Source organism: Crocodylus siamensis, unplaced genomic scaffold, assembly GCF_052110815.1.
Source record: "Crocodylus siamensis isolate JL-2025a unplaced genomic scaffold, ASM5211081v1 HiC_scaffold_32, whole genome shotgun sequence".
Lineage (NCBI taxonomy): Eukaryota > Metazoa > Chordata > Crocodylia > Crocodylidae > Crocodylus > Crocodylus siamensis.
Window position 1 is genome coordinate 47,409 of NW_028324442.1, and position 21,366 is coordinate 68,774.

Sequence of the window (21,366 nt, forward strand, 5' to 3'; positions counted from 1 at the left end):
AGCATCGGCAGCGCTTTTTGCAGGGGGTGCACCACCAAGCTCAGGGTGTGCACATGCACCCGTGTGCACCCCCTACGCATCGCCAATGGTCATGTGCATGTCAACATGTGCACATGCACATGGTGCCCCTGCCTGACTGCCCTCTTCCCGCTGCCCCCAGCCCCCTGCAGGCTGGAACTCTGCCAGCCTACAAGGGGAAACCCACCATTTACCAGGGGTTTTCTCCTTTAAAGGAGAATCTGGGTTTTACTGGTTTTTCCATGGCAAACAAAAAACCCAGATCCCTGCCGATAATTAATAGAAAACTGGCTGAGAAGCATCTTCTGGGCCATTTATTATCAGCATGAAGCACTGCAAAATGGTTGGGCTGGGCTGTGGGGAAATGATGCTATTTGCTTCCCAAGCTCTTCTTATAATTTTGTCACTGCCAGTTGGTTTTTAGATGAAGAAGTCATGGCGAAAAGGAGGAAACAACGGAGGCAGACAGAAGTTATATTAGTCATGCCATCGGCTCCCTAAAAGCACTCTATAACTATACCATGACACAAGTGCATACCTGCAGAGCACTTTGAAAGTGGCCAACAGTGTGACAAATTAACCTTCATCAAATGGGGGAGCAGATGAAGGCGCTCTACTTTGGGGCAGCTTGGGGAATGTCTGTTCCCTAGGGCCAATCTGTTGTGCAATTGGGGCTGGGCTGATGCAGCCCAGCCCTGCCCCCAGCACTGTCTGATAGGATGTTTGGGAGAAGGCCCAAAAGCCTACAAAGAAAAATACTGCTGAGAAGCTAAAAAAAAGATAATCATAAGCTCTCTGGATACAACATAGTGACAGGAATGTGAGCTGATAAGCAAGAGTGGGTCACCGCACCTTGAACCCAGCACTACCATAAGTAACAGTGCTGAAAAGAAAGTTGCATGTTTGATGATAAGGAAGATGCTTATGCGTAAGAACTGCCCAAAGCCTATTATTGTGTAGCTGTAGAAATTAACTAACAAGACCATAGATAGATAATAGTGTAGAAGTTAACTACAAAGCAGACTCATCACTTCAAAGACACAGCCTGATAAGACTGAGGGATGACAAAAATCCTAGTCGCCTTGAAGTCTAAAGCAATCAAGAAGGTAGCTCTCCTCCCTATTAGTTAGCATTTGAAAACAAGCATGTAGCCAAAAACCAGTTTGAAACAATTAAGAGTTTCTCACACTGACCTGATATCTTGTTTTCTTTCGCAGTAGAAAATTCCCACCTGTGCTCACATCTTGTCTGTAAACTATAAATCGCCTCTGCAAGGGGTCACGGACTCCTCAACATAGCTAGGCATGTGTACTAGAAGTTTCTAACTAACCATGGGGGTTGAGTCAATTAGGTGTAGAATCTGTGACGCAAAACTGTCTATATAAACTTGCTTACTTGTTATCAAGGGGAGGCTGGTTCTTGGAGGAGATGGGCTGCTCTTTGTTGTTGTATGCATGCTTCAATAAAGAGTTTTGAGATAAGACCTTGCTGGTGTTGCCTGTCTCTTGCAGTCAGACAACGCACCTGAGAAATTGGAGTTAGAGTCCCTGACAAAGGGAAGGAGGAGGGGAGTGAGCTGCAGGCTGGAGCTTGCCCAGCTGGAGCTGGAGGTGGAGCACATGGATTGAATCCCCCCCACCATGTGCCCCCCCAACCCACTCTCAAGACCACCTCCTCCAGCTCAGGCTGGGCAAACCCAGCCAGCAACTCACTGCCCCTCCCCTCCCCTCCCCCCTTCCCTTCCTGCAGGCAGCACCAGAGCGGGAGTGGGGGAGGAGGGTCGGGGTGCATCAGCCCAGCTCTGATCATGAAGCAGGCAGGCTCCATTCCCCACCCCCACCCAACAGGCAAAAGTCTTTTGGGTGGGGAGTGTCACTCTAATTCATGGTGCTTTATCTGAAGTGCCATGAGACAAGGCATGGACCTGAATGTCTGTTAACACCCACAGTGAACACAGGAGTGTGTTGAACAGTGACTGGCCAGCAGGGGACACTTCAAAGCCAATGGAAAATGTTATGAGTGGAGCTAAAAACAGACACTAGATTTCTCCTGGGGGGAAAAAACCTTTATCCTGAGATCCTGTAGAGGTACAAGCCCCTTGTCCCATTTTAAGGACCAGTGAAGTATACATAAGTACTTGTAAAGATACTTCTTCCTGGGCCAATAGCAACTAATTCACAGTAGAGTTCATCCTCATTCGAGCTGTGTGTGTTAATAACTGTTCCCGGTCAAAGCCCAGGACAGTCACCCCTGGGATGAACCTAACATCTGCTTTTGCTCCAGGGATGAACCTAACATCTGCTTTTGCTCCAGGGCAGCAGCATGTTGGCTCTCCAGCTGAGACCAAGGCCTGTCCTGTACAAAGACAGTCTAAAAATAAAGCTGTCCCTATTACAGAGAGAAAACAGACTCACAGCAAGATCAAGCAAGATGTTCACAGTTTCACCACACATCAGTGGTAGGGCAAAGAAACGAATCCCAAACACTGGAGATAGGGGCTTACAACTTAGGAGAATATGTAAGGCCAAAGAAATACGTTCCTAAATCCCTTAGGTGCTTCTGAAGATCTCCTTCTCATGACATGAAATGCCCAGTGGAACTCCAGGGGACCAAGACTATCTCTGCTACTGCCTTACCCATCCATGCAGCCTTCTGCTACTCACCCCAAAGCACCATCACTATCACAGTCATCCCCAGGATGATGTTCCCGATCCATCCAGCGTAGAGTGCGACTCGATGCCAACGTGGACTCACCTGGGGACCTGGGAGAGCCAGCATTTGGGAAACAATCAGTATATGGAGCATTCACTAAAATTAAAATAAGGCTCTGAGCTTACAATGATCTGAACGAGGCCACAGCTCTCCTTGAGTAGAGAGTTTCTAAGGAATTGTTCCAGGAGAAATGATATGTCAGTACCTCAGAGGTATGTAAAGTGGGACACTGGGTTTGTAGGTGTGCAGGATCACAATATAAAAGGCTTTGTCTTGGAAATCTGTTTTATCCCGGCATGATCAAGGCCTGCCCAGAGTCACAAGGTCCTGGGGGTTGAAGGACTCTCAAAGGTTCATCTCAGCTGCTGGGGGCCAACCTTTTTGTTGGATATATCACAGAATAGCCCTGCACCCTACTGTGATCCCCTTCCCCTGCTCAGTCCCCTGCTCTGCTTTGTGCTCCCAACTCTGTACTCACTGCCCAATTTCCTCCTCTGCTTTGAGCTTCCTGCCTGGTGCCTACTGCCTGATCACCTGCTCTGCTTTCCGCTTCCTGCCCTATCAGCTGCCTGCCACCTCCCGGATCTGCCCCAAGCCACACACAGGATGACTGTGCCACTCATGGCACTCCTGGCACAGCTTGGATACCCCTGATCTAAGCCAAGCCCTGCATAGATCTGGGAAGCCCTGTTTCTAACCTGTCCCAGACAGATGTCTATCCAGCCTCTTCTCGAAGCGTTCAATGAGGAAGACTCTCCAGCCTCCCAGGGCAGCTTATCCTGCTGCCTTCCTGCTCTTCCATTTAGGAAGCAAACTTACCTGTGTGCCTCATTTTCTTTTAAAAGCCCATCTTTACTCAGGCAACCCAGTATTTGTCTCTGCCTGTGTACATGTGTACTGAACAAAGAAGTGCATGGACATGTAAGTTTAGTTTTTCAACATTTATCATTTGTGTGCCAAAAATTGTGGGGATCAAACACAACCACTTCTCAGATCCTGGAATTTTTATTTTTTCTATGTTTTCAATTCATCTCATATTTTCAGATGAACTCTTCCCATTTGTCATTCCTTTCCACCTTTATTTGTTACTTAATTTGGGTGCAGCATTAAAACATTTGCTATTAACTATTATTATTGCTTTTCCAATTTCAGTTCCCTTCAAATGTTTAGTTTTCAAAGTTTTTATCAAGAATTGCACCGATTATTGAAACTTTTTTTCACTGCTTTCTGATACTGATAGCGCTGCAGCGTGAGGCCCAGCACCCAGGAGCCAGCAGCAGTGGTGATTGGTCCACCAATCAGGTAACAGGTGGGAGAGGCTTGCCCTGCTCTTGCTCAGAGTGGGTGGGGGGGGCGGTGGGAAGAGCCCCTGGACCTGATTGAAGACTGTGCTTTGCAGGTCTGGCAGCCTTCAGGGGCGGGGCCTCCAGTGTAGATAAAAGACCAGCATTAGGGGCAAATGCAGCAAGGGACTCAAGAAGAGCAGAGCCAAGACAAGTTGGGGAGCTCTCCTCCAGCAGGCAATAGGCCCAAGGCTTCTGAAGCCACCACTGGAGAAGCAGCCTTGGGAGCGATGTGAGACTACTCAGGCTGCTGACAGCACACAGGGGCGATGCCAGGTCCCACGGTGCGCAGGGTGGCACGTGGGCCCGAGCCTTGGGAGCAGTGGTAGGGCAGCTCAGGCATCACTGTAAGTAACCCCGGCAGGCAGCTGGGCAGGGAGGTGTGCAAGCAGTGCGCAAGGGAGGGGAGCTGGGGAGCAGTGGAGGCACTTGGGTTAGCCTCCTGGAGTAAGAACAGCCCTTCAGGTGCTGGCCTGTGCTAAAAGAGCCCTTGGTGCCGAGCCAGGGCACAGGGAAATAGTAGTGCTGCAGCGTGAGGCCCAGCACCCAGAAGCCAGCAGCGATGGTGCAGCAACTGAGAGGAGAAGAGCTGAGCCCTCAGTGCCCAGCGGTGCGGGAGAGGCCTGGAGAGGAGACCTCATCAAGCTGCACCCCGACCACCACCTGAGAGAGCGCGAGTCATTGGGCCCTTGGGTCCCACAGGGGAAAGACATGTGGGGCGGGCAAACCCAGAGAAGGGGCTGGGTGAGCAGCCTCCCACCTAGTCAAGGCCTAAGGGGAGGGGCCCTGGTGCTTCCTGGGCACGCCCCAACCAAGGGACCTCATTGGAAGGAGGACTGTCTCTTGCCATGGGTCAGGGACTATATGAAGGTGTCACAGGATCAAGGAGATGTCCTGTGACTAATATGGGGTTAAGGAGCTGCCAATCACCAGGGCAGCCCAGGTGCCGGTTGCTGGGGCAACCAGGCAGGTCATGTGGCCGGAAGTGGGCAGGGCTGGGCCTTTATAAACAGCCCTGGCCAGAGCCAGAGTAGCAGTTCTGGGCAGGGGCAGGGGCAGGGGCAGGGGCAGGGGCAGGGGCAGGGGCAGGGGCAGGGGCAGGGGCAGGGGCAGGGGCAGGGGCAGGGGCAGGGGCAGGGGCAGGGGCAGGGCTGCGCTGAGCTGAGCTGAGCTGAGCTGCCTGGATCGATGGTTGCAGCCTGACCACCCTGACCAGCTGCAATGATGCAGGGGTAGAGAGAGGTATGGGGGAGAGCCAGCATAGAGCGGAGCTGGGTTTATAAGCTCGGGGGTTTAGGATTGTGTTAGGAGCCGGTAGGCTTCTTGTTTATGGTACAGCCGAGAGGCTCTGTGTTCTGTTATGGTTTTCAAGTTGTTGCGACTCCAGAGGGGGAGACTTTAGTTGGTTGTGGTGATTATTAAACCGGAGGACCGGGTGAGGCTGTAGGGGTGCGAGGAGGCCTCACGGGGGCTCCTCAGTAGTGTGGGGGTTCCCGGTGCCCAGCGGGGGCACAGTGAGCAGTGCCACAGGGGGCACAGCGTGACGAGTGCCGGAGAGGTGCTCGGTGCGTGGGGGTTGTAGCCCCAGCTGCGAAAGGGTGCTCGGGCCCTAGAGGGGGCGAGGAGCGCGGGAAGCGCGGCAAAGGCCCTAGAGGGGGCGAGGAGCGCGGGAAGCCCAGAGCCGCCGGTAACAGGGTGCAGGTTGTTTAACCGGCCCAGAGGCGCCAGTAAAGGGGTGACAGGTGCGTAACCAGCCCAGGGGCGCCGGTAAAGGGGTGCCAGTGGTGTGATAGGCCCAGTAGGATTGGTGACGGGTGCCGGGGCATGACGAGCCCCAGGGGCACCAGGCAAGTGACAGGCCCGGGGGTGCCAGAGAGGGCGCCGGAGGCCAAGGACAGAGCAATGTCCAGGAACAGCAGCGAGGCTTGGGGTGTGCTAAAGGGGAGGTAGGAGGCACGCATTGCCCATAAGGCTGGGGGTGTTGGAGCACCCCACTTGGAACGGAGGTAATACCAGCACGGTGTCAAGGTGGAAGTAGGCAGCCTCCCTTACTGAACTTTATCAGATCAAAGACGTGGCAGGCAAGAAGAGGGTGCTGGACCACCTTAATTGACACAGCAGGGGGCGCTAGCGAGCTCATGGCTGCTCACAGGCCCCACTCCGTGACAGAAGGAATAGATGTTATTAAAATTGTTCATGTTTGCGCCTTATATTTTGTAACTGAAAGGTTGTATTGTGATGTTGTATGGTGTTGATGCTGCTGAACTTGTTCTATTGCAATGGGTAAATAGTATTGTTTAGGGTTTGACCTTGGTTATTGGTTAACATTCACTGTAAATATATGTATATTAGAACTCAATAAATTGTATGTAGTTAAGTACTTTAGGCTTGGGCTAACTCTATAGGGGAAAGAGAGATCCGCTCAAAATGCTGGCATCCCTCTCGCAGCACCCCTTCCTGCCTACCCACCCCATTCAATTGAGATTAGGGCACACCCTTGGGTGTACCTGGGTTACACATGGGAAATATCAGAATATAAAAGGAAACCCCTGCTTGAAAGGCAAGAGAAGGAATCACTTTTCAGCTACAAACTACTAGCTCAATTTTACTTAGGGCCCAATTCAGCCACACACAATGGGCTTTTCCCTATTGAACATTTGCTTCAGTAACTGAGACTGTAAACTTGTTAATAATGATGCAGAAAAGGCAGAAGCATGTGATAATTATTTCTGTTCAGGGTTTGAAAAGAAGCAAGACGAATCCCTCGCATTACATGAAGATGACGCAGTATCTTCTGGTGTATTGGTAATTATTAAGGGGGAAGTTAAAAACCATTCTCTGCTGGGTAAATATTGTTGAAGCAACAGCAGGTTGAATTAACTTGTTCCCAAGAGCCCTCAACAAGCTGCTGAAAGGCATTGCCAAGATGCTGAAGAATTAGAGGGAGTGCAGAAAAGAGCCACTGAATGCCTGGAGGGCTGGAGAAAATGCCTGTGACTGAGGGAGCCTGTTCAGCTTCTCAGAAGGAGGACTGAGAGGTGACCTGATTGCAGTGTGTATGTAGCAGGATGCAAAGGGAATGAGGAGTAAGGAGAGAGTCTACCAGCAATGGAAAATGCATTCATTGACCCCCAAAAAGCCCCATTTTAGAGAAGGGGGCTGCTATTCAGGGGCTGCATTGACACAAGATGCTGATTGCTTGTTACTACTGCTCAGTAGTGTCACATGACACAAAATGTGATATTTGTGTTTGCAAGTACTAAGGAACTGTTCAGAAACAACTGTGCAGGCAGCGTCTCATGTAGACATGGCCAGTGAGGATGAGATAAAGATTAAAGATAATTTTAGGTGTTGCCCAAAAATTAAACAAATGCTTTGTTGACCTCAATAAGCTGATAGTGTTCAGGGTGAAAGAAAAGATGGGTTGGCTAGTGCCTGTGTAGAAATGGATGTTACCACAACCAAAGTAGAAACAAAATGCAAAGCACTTACTGTACTCCAAGTCAGGAACTAAGTGATGGTGTGGGGTGGGGGTCTGGGGGAGGAGAGGGGAGCAGGGGTATCAAAATACACCCCTTCTGGTCTAAAAGTGAAAAATCCCATCAAGATTGTAAGTCGGTGTCCTTACTTGGAGAAGGATGAAGCCATGTCATTCCCCCCTGTGTCCCATGCCAGCATTATTTTTTGGTCTTGGGTGCTGGTATTCATCACTGGCCTTTCTGTGTAGGGTGAGTTGGAGCCACAAAGAGGAAAAAACAGGTTTAAAATATCCACGAAGAAGTGAGACTAGCTCAGAGCAAGATTAGACCGCAAGCATCTTGAAGGAGCCTGCAAAAATATGTTTAATGTCACTCACTGCAGGAGAGACTTAGCTACCACCTTGCTGCTCACACTTAATGCGTGCTCTTCCCCTTCTAGTCTCACCAAGCTTTGCAGGGGAGGTCGGCACTTGCAGAAGTGACACTGAGGAACACGGAATGGCAGGGATTTTCCCGCAGGCCCTAGAGGAGAAGCAGGACTCCAGCCCCTGCCCATATCTTGGCCAAGCCCCACTGCAGTGCTTCATCCACCCAGCATCCCTGCCCCTCTTCACTGCATAGCATGTCCAGGCTTTCCTCTGTGGTCTTGTCTGTTGTTATAGACCAGTGGTATCTTGAGGGCCTGTAGCCCAGATTAGGGCCTGGATGTGCCAGCTGCTGCCAAAACACAGGGTAAGAGCCTGTCCTGCCCCACAAGGTGCCCTACAGCTGTCTTGGGAATGGCTGGGATGGAGAACGAGGCACCAGGAGAGGAAAAGTCCATCGGGAGGCATTGTGGACTCTCCATCCTTGGAGGTTTATAAGACCCGGCTAAACAAAGCCTTGGGATGATCTAGTTGGGGCTGGTCCTGCTTTGAGCAGGGGGTTGGACTAAATGTGACTCCCTGAGGTCCCTTCCAACGCTAATTTTCTATTATTCGAAATCATTTGACCAAGGATCAGTGGCAAAGGGAGGCAAGTCAATGCAGCAAGGTGGGTGAAGACCTAACACTGTCCCTTTCCTGCCCAGCCGCCTGATCCTAAGGTTCCCGTAACTGAGTAGACCTCCACCCACTCCTGAGATGAGTTCTGTGGCACACCACCTGCACGGTGTGCGGGTCCCTGGACTTGTCCCTTCCTCCAACACTTCTGCAAGCAGCATCCCTGCATCTGAATGGATGCTGGTGCTGAGTGGGGAGGGAAACCCTGCTGTTACCCACCCAGGGCATTTCATAGCAGGCAGACTAGGTGGGGCAGCTTCCTCCGGCTTCCAGTGGAAGCAGCGAACTCTTCAGCAGGAAACAGCCCTGATGGAGGGAAGCAAGAGCCACTTACTGAGTTTCCGACGTGAGCTGGAAGGCTTTGGGAAGGGGGTCTCAGAAGGTATATTCAGGTCAGCGTAAATGGTTTCCCCGGCCATGATGCAGGCGGCTGATAACAGCCCAGCCTGTGTTTGAAGGGCAGCCCAGCATCTGTGTGCAAACCCAGCCAACACACGCGCCAACATCAGAGGAAGTGCTGTGGCTCAGCAGGGTGAGCTCCGCTCCCCTCCTTTGTGGCTGTGTGGGCTCCCTTCCCACGCACAGACAAGTCAGTGCCTTCAGCTAAGGAAGCCTGTCCCTACACCTCGATAGTGGTGCCCCGATGCCCAGCCATTTCACACATCTCGCAGGGCCATTAACTGAGGAATGGAACTGCACGTCTAGAAGGGAGTTTGACCAATAACTGATGGATTTGGTTCAATGGCAATTTATATAATGGGAGGAAACCCCCCAAATTGCTTTAAATTTGGCGAAAATGAAGCTTTTGCGACTTCAGAACCAAAAGATGTGTTCCCTATTGAACAAAACACCTTGTTTCTTTATGAGCTAAATGCCTCATTTTGATTTTGACCCCTTGTCAGACTCCAAACATTCAGTACACGTTTACTTTCATGCCAAAAAGCCAGAAGAACTGAAAATTGCAATTGGTTTCAAAATACTGAACCTCTTGGTTCTGCCTTGCTTTTATTTGCTTGTTTGGGTTTTTTGTGGGGTGGGTTTGGAATCATTTGGTGACATCAACATGAATTTATGAGACGCTTTAGTGTTGCTGCATCTGGATTCATTTTTCCTGATCAAAAGGCTGAATGTGAGAAATGTTGTCCTCTACCAACCAGGAGATCAATGCTTGATCTCAGCTCTGTCTCTGACCTGCCGAGTGACGGCTTCTTCTCTTTTACTCCTTGTCCATGTAGCTTATACGCTCTTTGGAGAGGGGACAACGCAACGGTGCCCTGAGTAGCTCCGACACTTAGTAATAACACTGTGCCTTGTTGCCTCTCACCTGTCCAATGTGGCCAAGTTTGATGACATTAAAAGAATGCTACAACCAAAAAGCATTGCTCATAATGAGCAACATTTGGAAGCAGACCTTACATTTAAGGCTGATTTAAGTTCTTCAAAATACAATTCTTAAATCTATTTTTCATAGAATATTTTTAAATAGTATTTTTCCTATGTGTTTTTCCCCATCTCTTTTCCCCTTTTTTCCATGAACCATTTTCATAGAAACATTTTGCTTTGAAAATGAATGGAAGGAAAAGAAAAGGAATGAGGGAATGGGGAGACAAAATAGGAGAAAAACAAAGCATGAAGCAAAATTAAGGAAAAATGAAAAAAAAAAGTGTATAACTTTTATAAAAAGTTTATGTCACTTAAGAGCTGGGGGAGCAGCCCTGGGCTGGCAGGCTTACCCCGGGTGCCCCCAGTGTTTTAAAATGGACTGTATTTGGATTGTGCAAAATGAGCTCCCTCAGGAAATTGCTTTTCCATTTCTTAAAACTAGCTTTCTGTTGAATATCACTAAAGCATTAAACCCTAGCTGTCATCCTGACTTTGACTAGAAACAATTCAACTGCTTGCAGCGGATACAAATCATTCATGCAGTCGGCTAATCAGCGAGCCAATTGGTGATTCTGCCTTGCAACCAACGATGTAACCATAACTTGAAGCACAGCCGTATTAAGTAGGAGGAAAGTGTGAAACTAGAGCCCAACTAGTTCCCCTCCTTCATGTCGGTACAGTGTCAGCGACTGTGACATTTGGGCTGTCCTCTGTACATTTCTCAGCTACGCAAGACCCACTTCACTAAACTGCAAGAGCAGCAACTTCTTCCTGTTTGATACTGCAGCACCTAGAAGCTGTAATTATAGGCTTGGGCCCCCTTCATGCAACCTGCTGCAAGGCAAAAGGTGACCCCCCAGGCTCCAAATCACAGGGCGTATCTAACACATGTGCAGTAGATTAATTAGCCGGACAGTAAACATCTTGGTGTCTACGCATGTGCCCCTGTTAGGCTGGAGTAAACGAATTTACTCTGCAGCCCAACAGGAGCACTGGCATACCTCAGTCAAAATCCCCAGCTTTAGCTGTGGCCAAAACCCACTGCTGAGGAAGGGGAAAAAGCCACTCTTCTGATACCTGTAAAAACAGGAGGAACATCATTCCTTCCCACGCCAAAACGTCAAACCATTGGTCCATATCCTGCTCTCTGCAGCTAGGGAGAAAAAGCATCTTCTCTCTTCTTTTTGGCAGCTCTTCAAATATTTGAAGTCTGCATAATGTTCCCCCTTCAGCGTATTTTCTATAAGTCAAACATGCACGTTGCCTTCAACCTCGCCTCATATGACTTGCTTTCCAAGCCCTTGGTCATCTTTGTCACCCACCTCTGGGCTGCCTCTAACTTCTCCACGTTCCTTTTAAAATGCAGAGCCCAGAACTGCACACAGTGTCCAGATGAAGTCTAACCAGTGCTGAGTAGAGAGGCACTATCATCTCCTGTGTCACCATGTTCATCTTGTGTGCAGCTGCATCGCAACGCAGACTCGTATGGAGTCTGTAGTCCACCAAGACTCCTAGATGCTTTTTTGTAGTGCTGCCATCTAGCTAATTATCACTCATTTTGTATTCATGTGTTTGCTTATTCTTCCCAAGCACCTTGCATTTGTCAGCATCGCACGTCAACTGTTAGCTCCAACCCAGCTTTCCAATCTGTCAAGATCTTTCTGAATTCACTCCTGTCCTCCAGTCTTTCCCAGTTTTGTATCATGTGCAAATTTGCTCAGGAAGCTTTCTATGCCAGCATCCATATCATTAATAAACATGTTGGACAACACTGGGCCTAGGACAGACCCTGTGGGATACTACTCAAAACTTGCAGCCATTCCTACATGGATCCATGGTCTCAAAGAGCTGACAACCTCAGTGTAAGACAATAGACAACATCTGGATATAAGCAGATATGGGAGCACTAGGGCTGGTGAAACAACTGGACAGGTAAGAGACTGAGTAACCTATCAAGTCTAACTCCCGTCATGTTTTCTGTGGACCTAACTGTGAAGTAGGCATGTTGGGGAGGCAGAACAAAGATATTGTGGATGTGCACTGGGAACTCTTCAGAGCATGAAGGCAGCTGGGGAAAGTATGAAGGTTTGAAAACCTAATGAGTGATGAAGGTTGATTTCATGAGGCAGTGGCAGGTGGGAGCCAATGACTTGATGCCAAATGAGAGCTGAGGCAGGGTGATGATGGGACACGAAGGACACAGAACGTGAGACGGGACACAACAGAAGAGGGAGAGGCAGCAGAGGGAGACCCAGAGAAGACACCCTGGTCACAGAACATGGTTGGATCGTGATCCATACCACCATGTCCTGGATGGTCTAAGCAGAACACGGTGTGCTGTCACAGCCAGGGAAAGGATGCTTCACAAGGCACAAGAGGCTGAGGACCTGGATGAAGATGTTAGCTGAGTGTATGGATTGGATAGTCCAGGCCAGAGGTGTGTGCAAAGAACTTGCCAGACATGGCCTGGATGCGAGGGCATACAGGGGACTCTGACCCAAAGCAGGTGCCCAGCTGGCACCCTGGAGTTACAAGCAGGACAGCAGGTGATCCCCTGTGATCAAGAAGGGAGTTTGAGACAGAATCAGGAGCTGACTCCCAGATGATGATGAACCACTAATAAGAGAACGTCAGAGAGTCTGACTGAGATTGTAGTGGGGGCACAAAGAGAAGTCTAAAGCAGAGGGAAAGATGTGCAAAACACTATAGCCTAGAAGAGAAATGTCAAACTCAAAGGAAATAATAGATTGGATCCAGACCTCAGGGCTTGTTGCTGGCTGATGACCCACTTGCACAGGCCAGATGCGGGGCTCTTGCTGCAGCTGCCAGACCCACCATCTCCAGAACCCACAGAACTAACTCTGCCGCTGTTTGCCCACCCTTTTCCTATTTCTGGCTGCTGCCAATTTTAGTGACCAAACCCTGCAAATTTGGCAGGTAATAAGGGTGGACAGCAAGCAGCAGCCTTGTTCTGGAGCCATGAGAAGCCCCATTGGCTGGATGACTCATGTCCATGGGCAGATCTGACCTGCAGGTCATGTGTGTGACACCCTGGCACAGTGAGTGAACTTGTGTCTGCTCAGGCAGATGACACGTGTAGCACAAGGTCAAAAGGGGCAGAGATTTGAAAATGTCGCCTGATCTGTGGCAACTGCAGATGCACACATCTGCTCTTGTCCTGCAGTAGGGGGAAGCGGATCCCCAGCCATGATGTGCTCAGAGCAAGAGAGCAAAGTAATCAGCTTTAGCTTTCATCCACCCTGGCTGGGGAACAGGAAGGGAAAACGGAGGACCCCCAGGGGATGTCTGTACAGTTTGGTTTTGGCACCACGCAGCACCATGCTGAGACAGACCATGCTTGCTCCACATGCCATCCCTACTGCTCCAGAAGTCATACAGCTGCTTTAGTACAGTGCAGTACCAGTCCCACCAGGCTGTGCTTCTCAGGGATGACCTGTTCTCAGTGCTGTATGTACACATGCCGAGAGGAAGACCCTCACTCAAGAGCTAACATTTCCTTTGAATTGTCCACCCAGGTGGTCTTGGCTGTTTCCAAGGACTTAAGCGCCAAGCTGTCAAAAGGCAGGGACGCGTTGCTGTCTCACTCCTGATTTCAAAGCCTGTTGGAAAGTGCCACAGCCAGGTACCCTGAGCAGGGAATTAAGCCAGCCACGAGACCCAGTTCTGCTCCTATTCCAAGCTTCACCGAAAGGAGTTTTTTTTTCAGTCTGGGAATTGTTTTTTCAACACCATTGCAGTGCTGGGCATCTGACAGAAACAATAATGATGTATTATTACATTGGATAATTACTGCCAATGCAGTGAGAAGAGTCCAGCAGAGAAGATAACAGAGCAAGAAACTACTTAGCCCAGTTATTGCTTGAGCTCTTTGGTGACCTACTTTGCAAGTATGGCCTAAGCACTCATCGGAAAATATGACTTTCACACCACAACAGGAAAGGAGAGAAATGTGCTCAGTGGTCAGCAGGTATCTGTAGAGAGAAAAATGCTCCATAGTAACCAACACACTGTGGCTCCACTGGCAACCATGAGCCAATTGCCCCATGGGCCTCATTTGAGATCACTCCATTAGACTCAGTGGGAGCCACACCCACCACTGTGGCAGACTGGACGTGTCTACATGTGCACTTTACTGCAGAGTAGACTAATTTGCTCCACAGAAAAGCATCTGTGGGCACATCTACATGAGATGCTACTGAACAGTGGTTATTGCACATTTTTAAATAAATGCACACTAGCCAGAGCTACTGCTCAGTACCAGAGGCAAATGCCTTTTTGTGATGGTACTGCGCAGTAGTCTAATACTACTGTGCAGTACTTTATTGGCATGGTTTTTGCCATGGGATGGTACTATGCAACCAATGTCTCATGTAGACATGCCCACTGTCTACACACGTGCTGCTGTGAGGACACAGTAGACTAATTTACTCTGTCATAGGACAGTCCCATCAGATACAAGTACTATCCATCAGCAGAGTAAATTAGTACAATGAAATGTATGTGTAGATGGTGATGTGGGTGCAAATTGTATCCAATCAGCCAAATCAGTGGGGGTCAGAGTCCTGCCTGCTGCCAAGCCATGTTGTGTGGCAGCTTCTGGAGCCTTATGGCCTGGGCAGCTCCTCTGCCATGCAACTCGGTGACCCAGAACTCAGAACTACCCAACAGAGACCCCTGCAAGCCCAGGCCTGGCCCCTGGCCACTGTGCCCCACTACTGTGGGCACCTGCCCCTGGAGACTGCCACCCAGACTCTGGGGTTGTGCCACTGAGGCTCCTGCTAGCCTGAGACTGGTCCCCGGGCACTGTGCCCCACCTAACCCTGGACACCACCACTTGGGCCCCTGGGCTGCACTGCCAAGGCCCCTGCCAGCTGCCACCATGTCAGACATCACACCTGCTGACACACAGGGACAGAGGTGCAACTGAGGCCATGACAAAATGACGGAGCTCATAGCCAGCTTGGGGGAAATCAAGGTCCAGTGGCAGTATGGACAGGCAACAAGGTCCAGCGCCCATGTGTACTTGGCTATAACCCAGCAGATGCAGGAGCATTGGCACTAGTCAAGGCCAAGAGTCTGAGGGTGCAGTGGGTCCATGTTCAGGACCACAAAAGGTAGTCCAGGGCTGCAGCAGATCCACGCCCTTCCTGTGGAAACTGGACAGCATCCTGGCCCCCATGGACCCTGGCAAGTCCCAGAGCATGTTTTGTAGCATGGGCAGGCTGCCAGAGCCCGAGCCACGGGCCACTGGCCAGGAGGACTCTCCAGGGAGAGCCCCTCAGGATTCCTGTGCCAGGTCCTGGCCACCTTCGGCTGCTCAGGCAGCGGGGGAACCACCTCCCTTGGCTACTCTGAGAGCAGCCCGCTTAGGATGAGGACAGAGCAGGGACGGTCCCTGCACATGCCAGCTTCAGCTTGGTGCCAAAGAGGGCCACTTCCCAGGTGGCCGCGCACTGCACCACACTACCCGGTGATACATCAACCAGCCATACTTCCTCTCTGCGGCCAAGAACAGCATCCAGCCACTGGGATTGGTTACCACACCTGCCTAGCAAGCCCTGCACAGGAAGGAGAGCCAGGAGGGGGAGACGGGAAGCTGCAGCCAGCCATCTGTGCCCATACCAGCTCACCCACCTGCCCATGAGCTGCACACCTGGAGCCAAGGGCCACCCCTGGAGATGGTAGGGCACTTTCCCTCTCCCCCAGCCCTTCTCTCTGCCCTGCCTGACCATGCTTCCCTCCCCCTCCACCACCACTGTCTGCAGGAGTTGCACCCCCAAATGCAGGGACGTGGGATGCAGTTCAGGACTTTATTGAGTGCCCCACAGGCTCCACGCTAGGAAACCTGGGGCCCATCACATGCAGAGAAACTTGTTGAGGGCATGTTTTGAAGGGTGTAGGTGTCTCATGGAGCATCAAGGAGCCTGGTGGGAAATGCAAAAGCACCTAAGTGTTAGTCCCACCAAAAAGAAAGGATGTACCAAGCTGCTTTTGACCCCCTCCCCCCCAACACTTCTCTTATCTTCGAGCCCCCTGTGCTCTGCCCCTGGTCGCTCAGGAAGTGTGCCAAGCAGGAAACTCATCTCAGGTCTCTTCTGTGGAACCTGGATCACCTCTCCTCTTTGTAGCTGCAGCAAAAAGCACTATCATCCCCCTGCTTTACCAATGGTAAGTAAAGGTGCTAGGCCTTTGGTCCATTGCCTGCGTAGCTTTAAGTCAGACAAGGATTAGTTTGGGATGGTTTGGATAGGGGTGATCTTGCCTCAGGCAGGGGGTTGGACTAGATGACTTCCGGAGGTCCCTTCTACCCCTACCTCGCTGTGATTCTGTGAATCTTGATTTTACCAGGCCTGTTAAAAATGGATTGCTGGCATATTTTTAATATATTTTATATTTCATTGCTTGAATTTTATATGCTTCTGTGAAAGTGCCGGCTTGAACATCTCCACTTATGGGACCGTCTCCTCTCGCCTCAACGCCCTTCCGTCCCGCTGGCAGAGGGGCTGGTCTTCAAGCGGTGTACACCGGGACCGCCTGCCACGTCTTTGATTAAATATGTTCAGTGAATTCCCCCCAGTGTTCGCCCTGCTGAGAACGAGACTGCCAATCTCCGTACTGTCCTCCCCAGAGGGGTGGTCCTTGAGGGCTCCTTCCTCCCCTACACCCTCGCCCAAGCCTCCGGGTTAGTTGATGCCCAGTCTCTCAACACCCACACTCCTGCACCCGTACAGGGTGTGGGTCAATGTCCGAACTCTGTGAGCCCCGAAGCCTCCCCGCCCGGGGAAGTCCGCCAGGATGTCCTCGTGAGTACCAGGTTTCGGCGGCCCCTGGCCCGCCTGTCCACTTGAGCCCCTACCACCGGGCTCTTCCTACGTCTACCCCAGGATGTGCTGGGGTCACCCACCGCCTTAATGGGTCTGTGGGCTATTATCCTAGCCCGCCGAGCCGACTCTCCCGACCCCCCTCCACAGTCTCTCCGCTGCTCGGGGTCTATAGCCCCCGTCGTCCCGCCCCTTCCGGGGCCTTGCCCCTGCCCCAGAACGCTCGGGCTGGTCGTGCTCCGGCCGCTCCGGCGCCGGCGCTTCCGGTCCGCCCCTCCTGACGTCCGGTCCGGGCTTTCCTCCCCACCTGCAACGAGTGAGGCATTGCTCCGCCTCCCAGGGCTTCCGGCGGGCGGCTGCCTCCACCCCTCGGGTCTCCGAGTTCCCCCGCTGCGTTTCCCGGCGTTGCAGGCGCACGGCAGCTGCAGCACCCTCCGCCCCGCCGGTTTCTGGTCTCCCCGGCCGCCTTTCCCGGGGGGGCGCGATCGGCGCCGGGCTTTTCGCTCCCGGGATCCCGGGGCTGGTCGGCTCCTTGGCGCTCGCACAGCTTCTCTTTTCCATTTTAAATACACCGGTTTTAAAATGCCATCCAAATTTAATGCGAAATTGAAATCAACTGAGATCAGAGCCCGCCACTCCTGTGTACCAGGTGCTGCATGGATCCCCACTCTGATCTCAGCTGAGGCCTCCTTGTGCTCCCATCATAGAAACTTTTACCCGTGTTACTGGTTAGTGTGCAGCTCAGGTAAGCAATACCCTAAAAGGGGTATTAGCAACACCCTAAATGGCCGCTAGATGCCCCCCCTTGCAGTACCAGCTGGCAGGATGGGACCGGCAGTTGGAGCTGATGGAGGTCAGGGCAGAGGGGAGAGGGTAGCAGGCCCCTGGGTTGCACAGTCTTCATGGCCTGGGCCAGCAGCCAGGTTTCTATTGGTGGGTAAATAGGGGTGACAAGCCCAGGCCCAGGCTCAGGCTCACACCCTTTCCTGCCCTGGCATCACTGAGCAGCCCCTGCACAGGGCTGAGAAACTCGACCTTGCCCCAGACCCAGGTCTCTGCCCCCTGTCCCCACCCCGCTCTCCCCTGGGGCAATAGCCCCAGGCTGCCCCTGCTGCAGGGACACGGGGCCTGTGGGGTGGGAGGGAAGGTTGAAATTGGTACCTCATCTCCCAACCTGGGATGGGCCCCTTCCCCTGCACTGCAGGTTCAAGGCCATGCTGCCCTCCCCATCCTGAAAGGGGCCAAAGCCAGGCTTGGTGTGAGACCACACAGGAAGCAGAGATGCAGGCCAGGATGTGTGGGGCCATTGTGACAGGAGCGAGGGTGTCAGATGCTCCAGCCTGAATTTCCTCTCTGTGCTCCAGCAGATGACACTTTAGGCACAGGAAAGGTCCTAGATGGGTCCGGGGGCTGCTTCCTCCCTGCCTCACAGGAAGGATGGGGGAAGGATGCCCTGACACTGGGTGAGGGTCATCCTGTGGAAAAAGGACTCGGCTTCACTGGCCGATGCAGGGCCAGAGATTCAGGGGGCCCTTCTACACGAGATGCAACTGCACAGTGGTTGTTGCACATGTATTTGGTAGTTGTATAAGCAAATGTTAAATAAATGCACGGTAGCCAGTTACTGAGCAGTAACACCGGTGAACTCCTTTTAAGTGACACTACTGCACAGTAGCCTAATACTGCTGCACACACAGTAGCATCTCAGCACGGTTTTTGCCATGCAATGCTACTGCACAGTAGTATCCAGCATGTAGACGTGCCCAGGGGATGCAAATCAGGGCTGGTCCCAAAGATCTACTTAAATCCTGTATCAGGGTCAAGAAGTGTCCATCAGGAAGAGTGCTAAACTGTAGCCCAGGATTGGGCCAACTTAGGACCTGAGAGCCCATTACTAGAGCTGTGCAAAGCAGGTAGCATTTGCTTTGGATTTGGATTCGACTGATTCTGGGGACAGTGCTTCGATTCAGTGATTCAGCTGCTACCAAATCAGCCAAATCTCCGAATCACACAGCCCCCATCCCCTGCCCGCTCTCCCAGCCCTGCAATGGCTGCCCCCACCACCCCATCTCCCAGCACTTGGGGGAAAAAAGTCCCCACTCAACAGGTGCTTCTGGGCAGAGGGGTGATCCTTGCTGCCCCCCTCTGTCCCATGCTGCATGGGGGCTCTGCCACAAGCCCACCAACCCCTGTGAGCTCTCCCAGCGCCCCCCCCCATGGCTGTCCAGCCCACCCAAGCTCCAGCCCTTTAAAACAAACACAACAAAAAAAGCCCCCACTCACTGGCTGCTGCCTGGGGGGTAGGCAATCTCTGGTGCCTCTCACTGCCCCGCCCTGCATGGGGGGGCTCTGCCATGAGCCACCAGAAGCCTTGAGACTGCTGCAGGAGCTGATGATTGTGGGGGTTTTACTGGATTTTTTTCATAAAGGGCCGGTAGCTGGGAAGCCATGGGGGGGGGGGGGAGAGGGGGGTCATGACAGAGAGAGCTTCAAATTGATTTGAACCTTTTAACTGGTCCCCCGATTCAATTTGGATTTGGAGATTCGGCCACCGAATCAGGCCAAATTTCCAAATTGAATCACCACCTGAAACTTCACACAGCCCTACCCATTACATGGAGGAGACTAACTGAGAGGGCTGGGGAGAGGCCAGGACCCCCTTGAGCATGTGCAGTTCCCAGCTGTGTCTCTAGATGGTGCCCAGATCATGCTTGGTAAGGACAGGGAGTGCAGCGTGCAGTGCTCCAGCCTGATGATCTGCACTAGAGCCCAGCACAGGCGGCACAAGGGACTGAGATCCGACCCAGGGGCTGATCCTTCCTCCCCACCACGTGTCAGGGAAGCTTCAGGGTGGGAGGGGTTTGATGACAAAGGCAATAGCCTTAGCCCAGCCCAAGAGAGGTTTCCTGTGCATCCTCACACCCCTGCCCTGCCAGGCTAAGAGCACCTGCTGGCAGCCGCCATGCAGGACAAGGACAAGTTAATGGCCTTGGACCTGCAGCTGAAGAGGGGTGGCGTATCCCCAACTAGGAATCCAGGACCAAACTTGCCCCCTCCCCAGTGCAGGCCCTGTGTCCCCAGCAGTAGGAGCCTGGAGGGGTTGCATCCCAGGGACGGGATGAGAGGCTGGCCAACTGTGGATGATGCTGGGGTGTGACTGACTATCAGGGGGCTGCTCCACCCCCTTGGAGGAGCCCTCACTCCCATGAACAGTAGCCCTGAGGCATCAGGGACCTCCCAGGAGGGAGGGGAAGGGATATCTCAGCCTGGGGTTTCTGCGGCACCTGGCACAGCAGGACCCTGGTCGGGGCTGGCTTCCCTGGAAGCCGCTTTGCTCTGGGGGGTCAGTTTGATCCGGACCCTTTGGGGCAGATCCTCAGTTGCTGCAGATCAGCAAAGCTCTGGTGACACCGGTGTGAGAATTTCCACTCACTGGAGACCTGGGTCCATGGACACCACAGAGCAATGAGGGATCCACCCTGGACAGCCTCTGGCAGGGGTGTTTGGGGAGGAGGCAGCAAAAGCCCCAGGAGCAAGACCTGGATCCAGTGTCCCCACTGAATCTGTCCTCATTCCTCCCTCGATAGCCTCCGACTGTGTGTCCTGTTTCCAGGCTCCCCGTGAGTCTCGGTTGGCTCCATCTCACTCGTGGCCCTGTTCTCAGTGTGTGCAGGCCCGTCTCTGGCCATGATGATGCTGACCGTGCGGGGAAGTGCAGCTTCCCAGTTCCTTCTTCAGCTTTGTCACTCCTGGATCCTCCCCAGCTTCTCCACATCCTTTAACTGCTGACCCCAGAGCTGCACCTCATCCTCTGCTGGGTCTTACCAAGGCTGAGTGATGCTCTAACAGGGATCTCCTTTATTTTCCCCCAATGTGGGGATCACAGCTCACTAGAGAGATTGAACCAATGCACCCACCCATCCACTGCCTTCCCCACATCCCTCCTGATTTCCTACATTCCCTCCTGTTCCCTGTCAGCCACTCCGCACTTCTCCCCCCAGCACTGTTGAATCCACGTGGTGCTCACACACTGGTCTGTAACACTGCAACATGCCTGAGCACTTTGCAGCTCCACACAGCAAAGTGCTTGGGGGTGTGAACACATGCACAACCCCAGGCTGCAGCACTATTCACCTTAAAGGCATGCTCCCCCATCAGGGGACAACAGGGGCTGCTCCTTTGCTCCCCATCTCCTTCCCACTGGGACCCAGTCCGGGAGCCTGATTTCATAGACATTTGGGTTGGAAGGGACCCCGGAGGATCACCGAGTCCAGCCCCCTGCCCCAGGGGCAGGAAGTCAGTAAGGAACATAGGATCCCAGCAAGATAAGCATCCGAATGTGTTTTGAAGGCATTCAAAGTGGGTGCTTGAACCGCCTCAGGTAGCAGTCTATTCCAGACCTTGGGGGCTCGGACAGTGAAGAAGTTCTTTCTTACGTCCAGCCTGAACCGGTCACAGTGGAGTTTGTGACCACGTGTGCAGGGCCTGCCAACAGCAAAAAAAGCCCCAGTTAGGCTCCAGAGCAGCAAGAGATGCACGGGTGAAAGCC

At 52.2% G+C, this 21,366-nt stretch overlaps 1 protein-coding gene across 3 annotated transcripts in view; it reads right to left on the minus strand.

Annotated features, from left to right (window-relative positions):
- Positions 1-21,366, minus strand: part of LOC149851920 (C-type lectin domain family 2 member D-like) — a 42,966-nt gene that overhangs the window by 7,959 nt on the left and 13,641 nt on the right. The window contains exons 2-3 of one of the 3 annotated variants that reach the window (XM_090030215.1): positions 8,927-21,302; positions 2,682-2,780 (exon numbers count right to left, since the gene is read on the minus strand). In XM_090030215.1, coding sequence (XP_089886341.1) covers positions 2,682-2,780; positions 8,927-9,098 — 271 coding nt within the window. In that variant the 5' untranslated portion in view covers positions 9,099-21,302. Of the gene's footprint in view, positions 1-1,413; positions 1,560-2,681; positions 2,781-8,926; positions 21,303-21,366 lie in introns of those variants that run through there. The other 2 variants (XM_090030224.1, XM_090030221.1) reach the window with 2 other exon arrangements.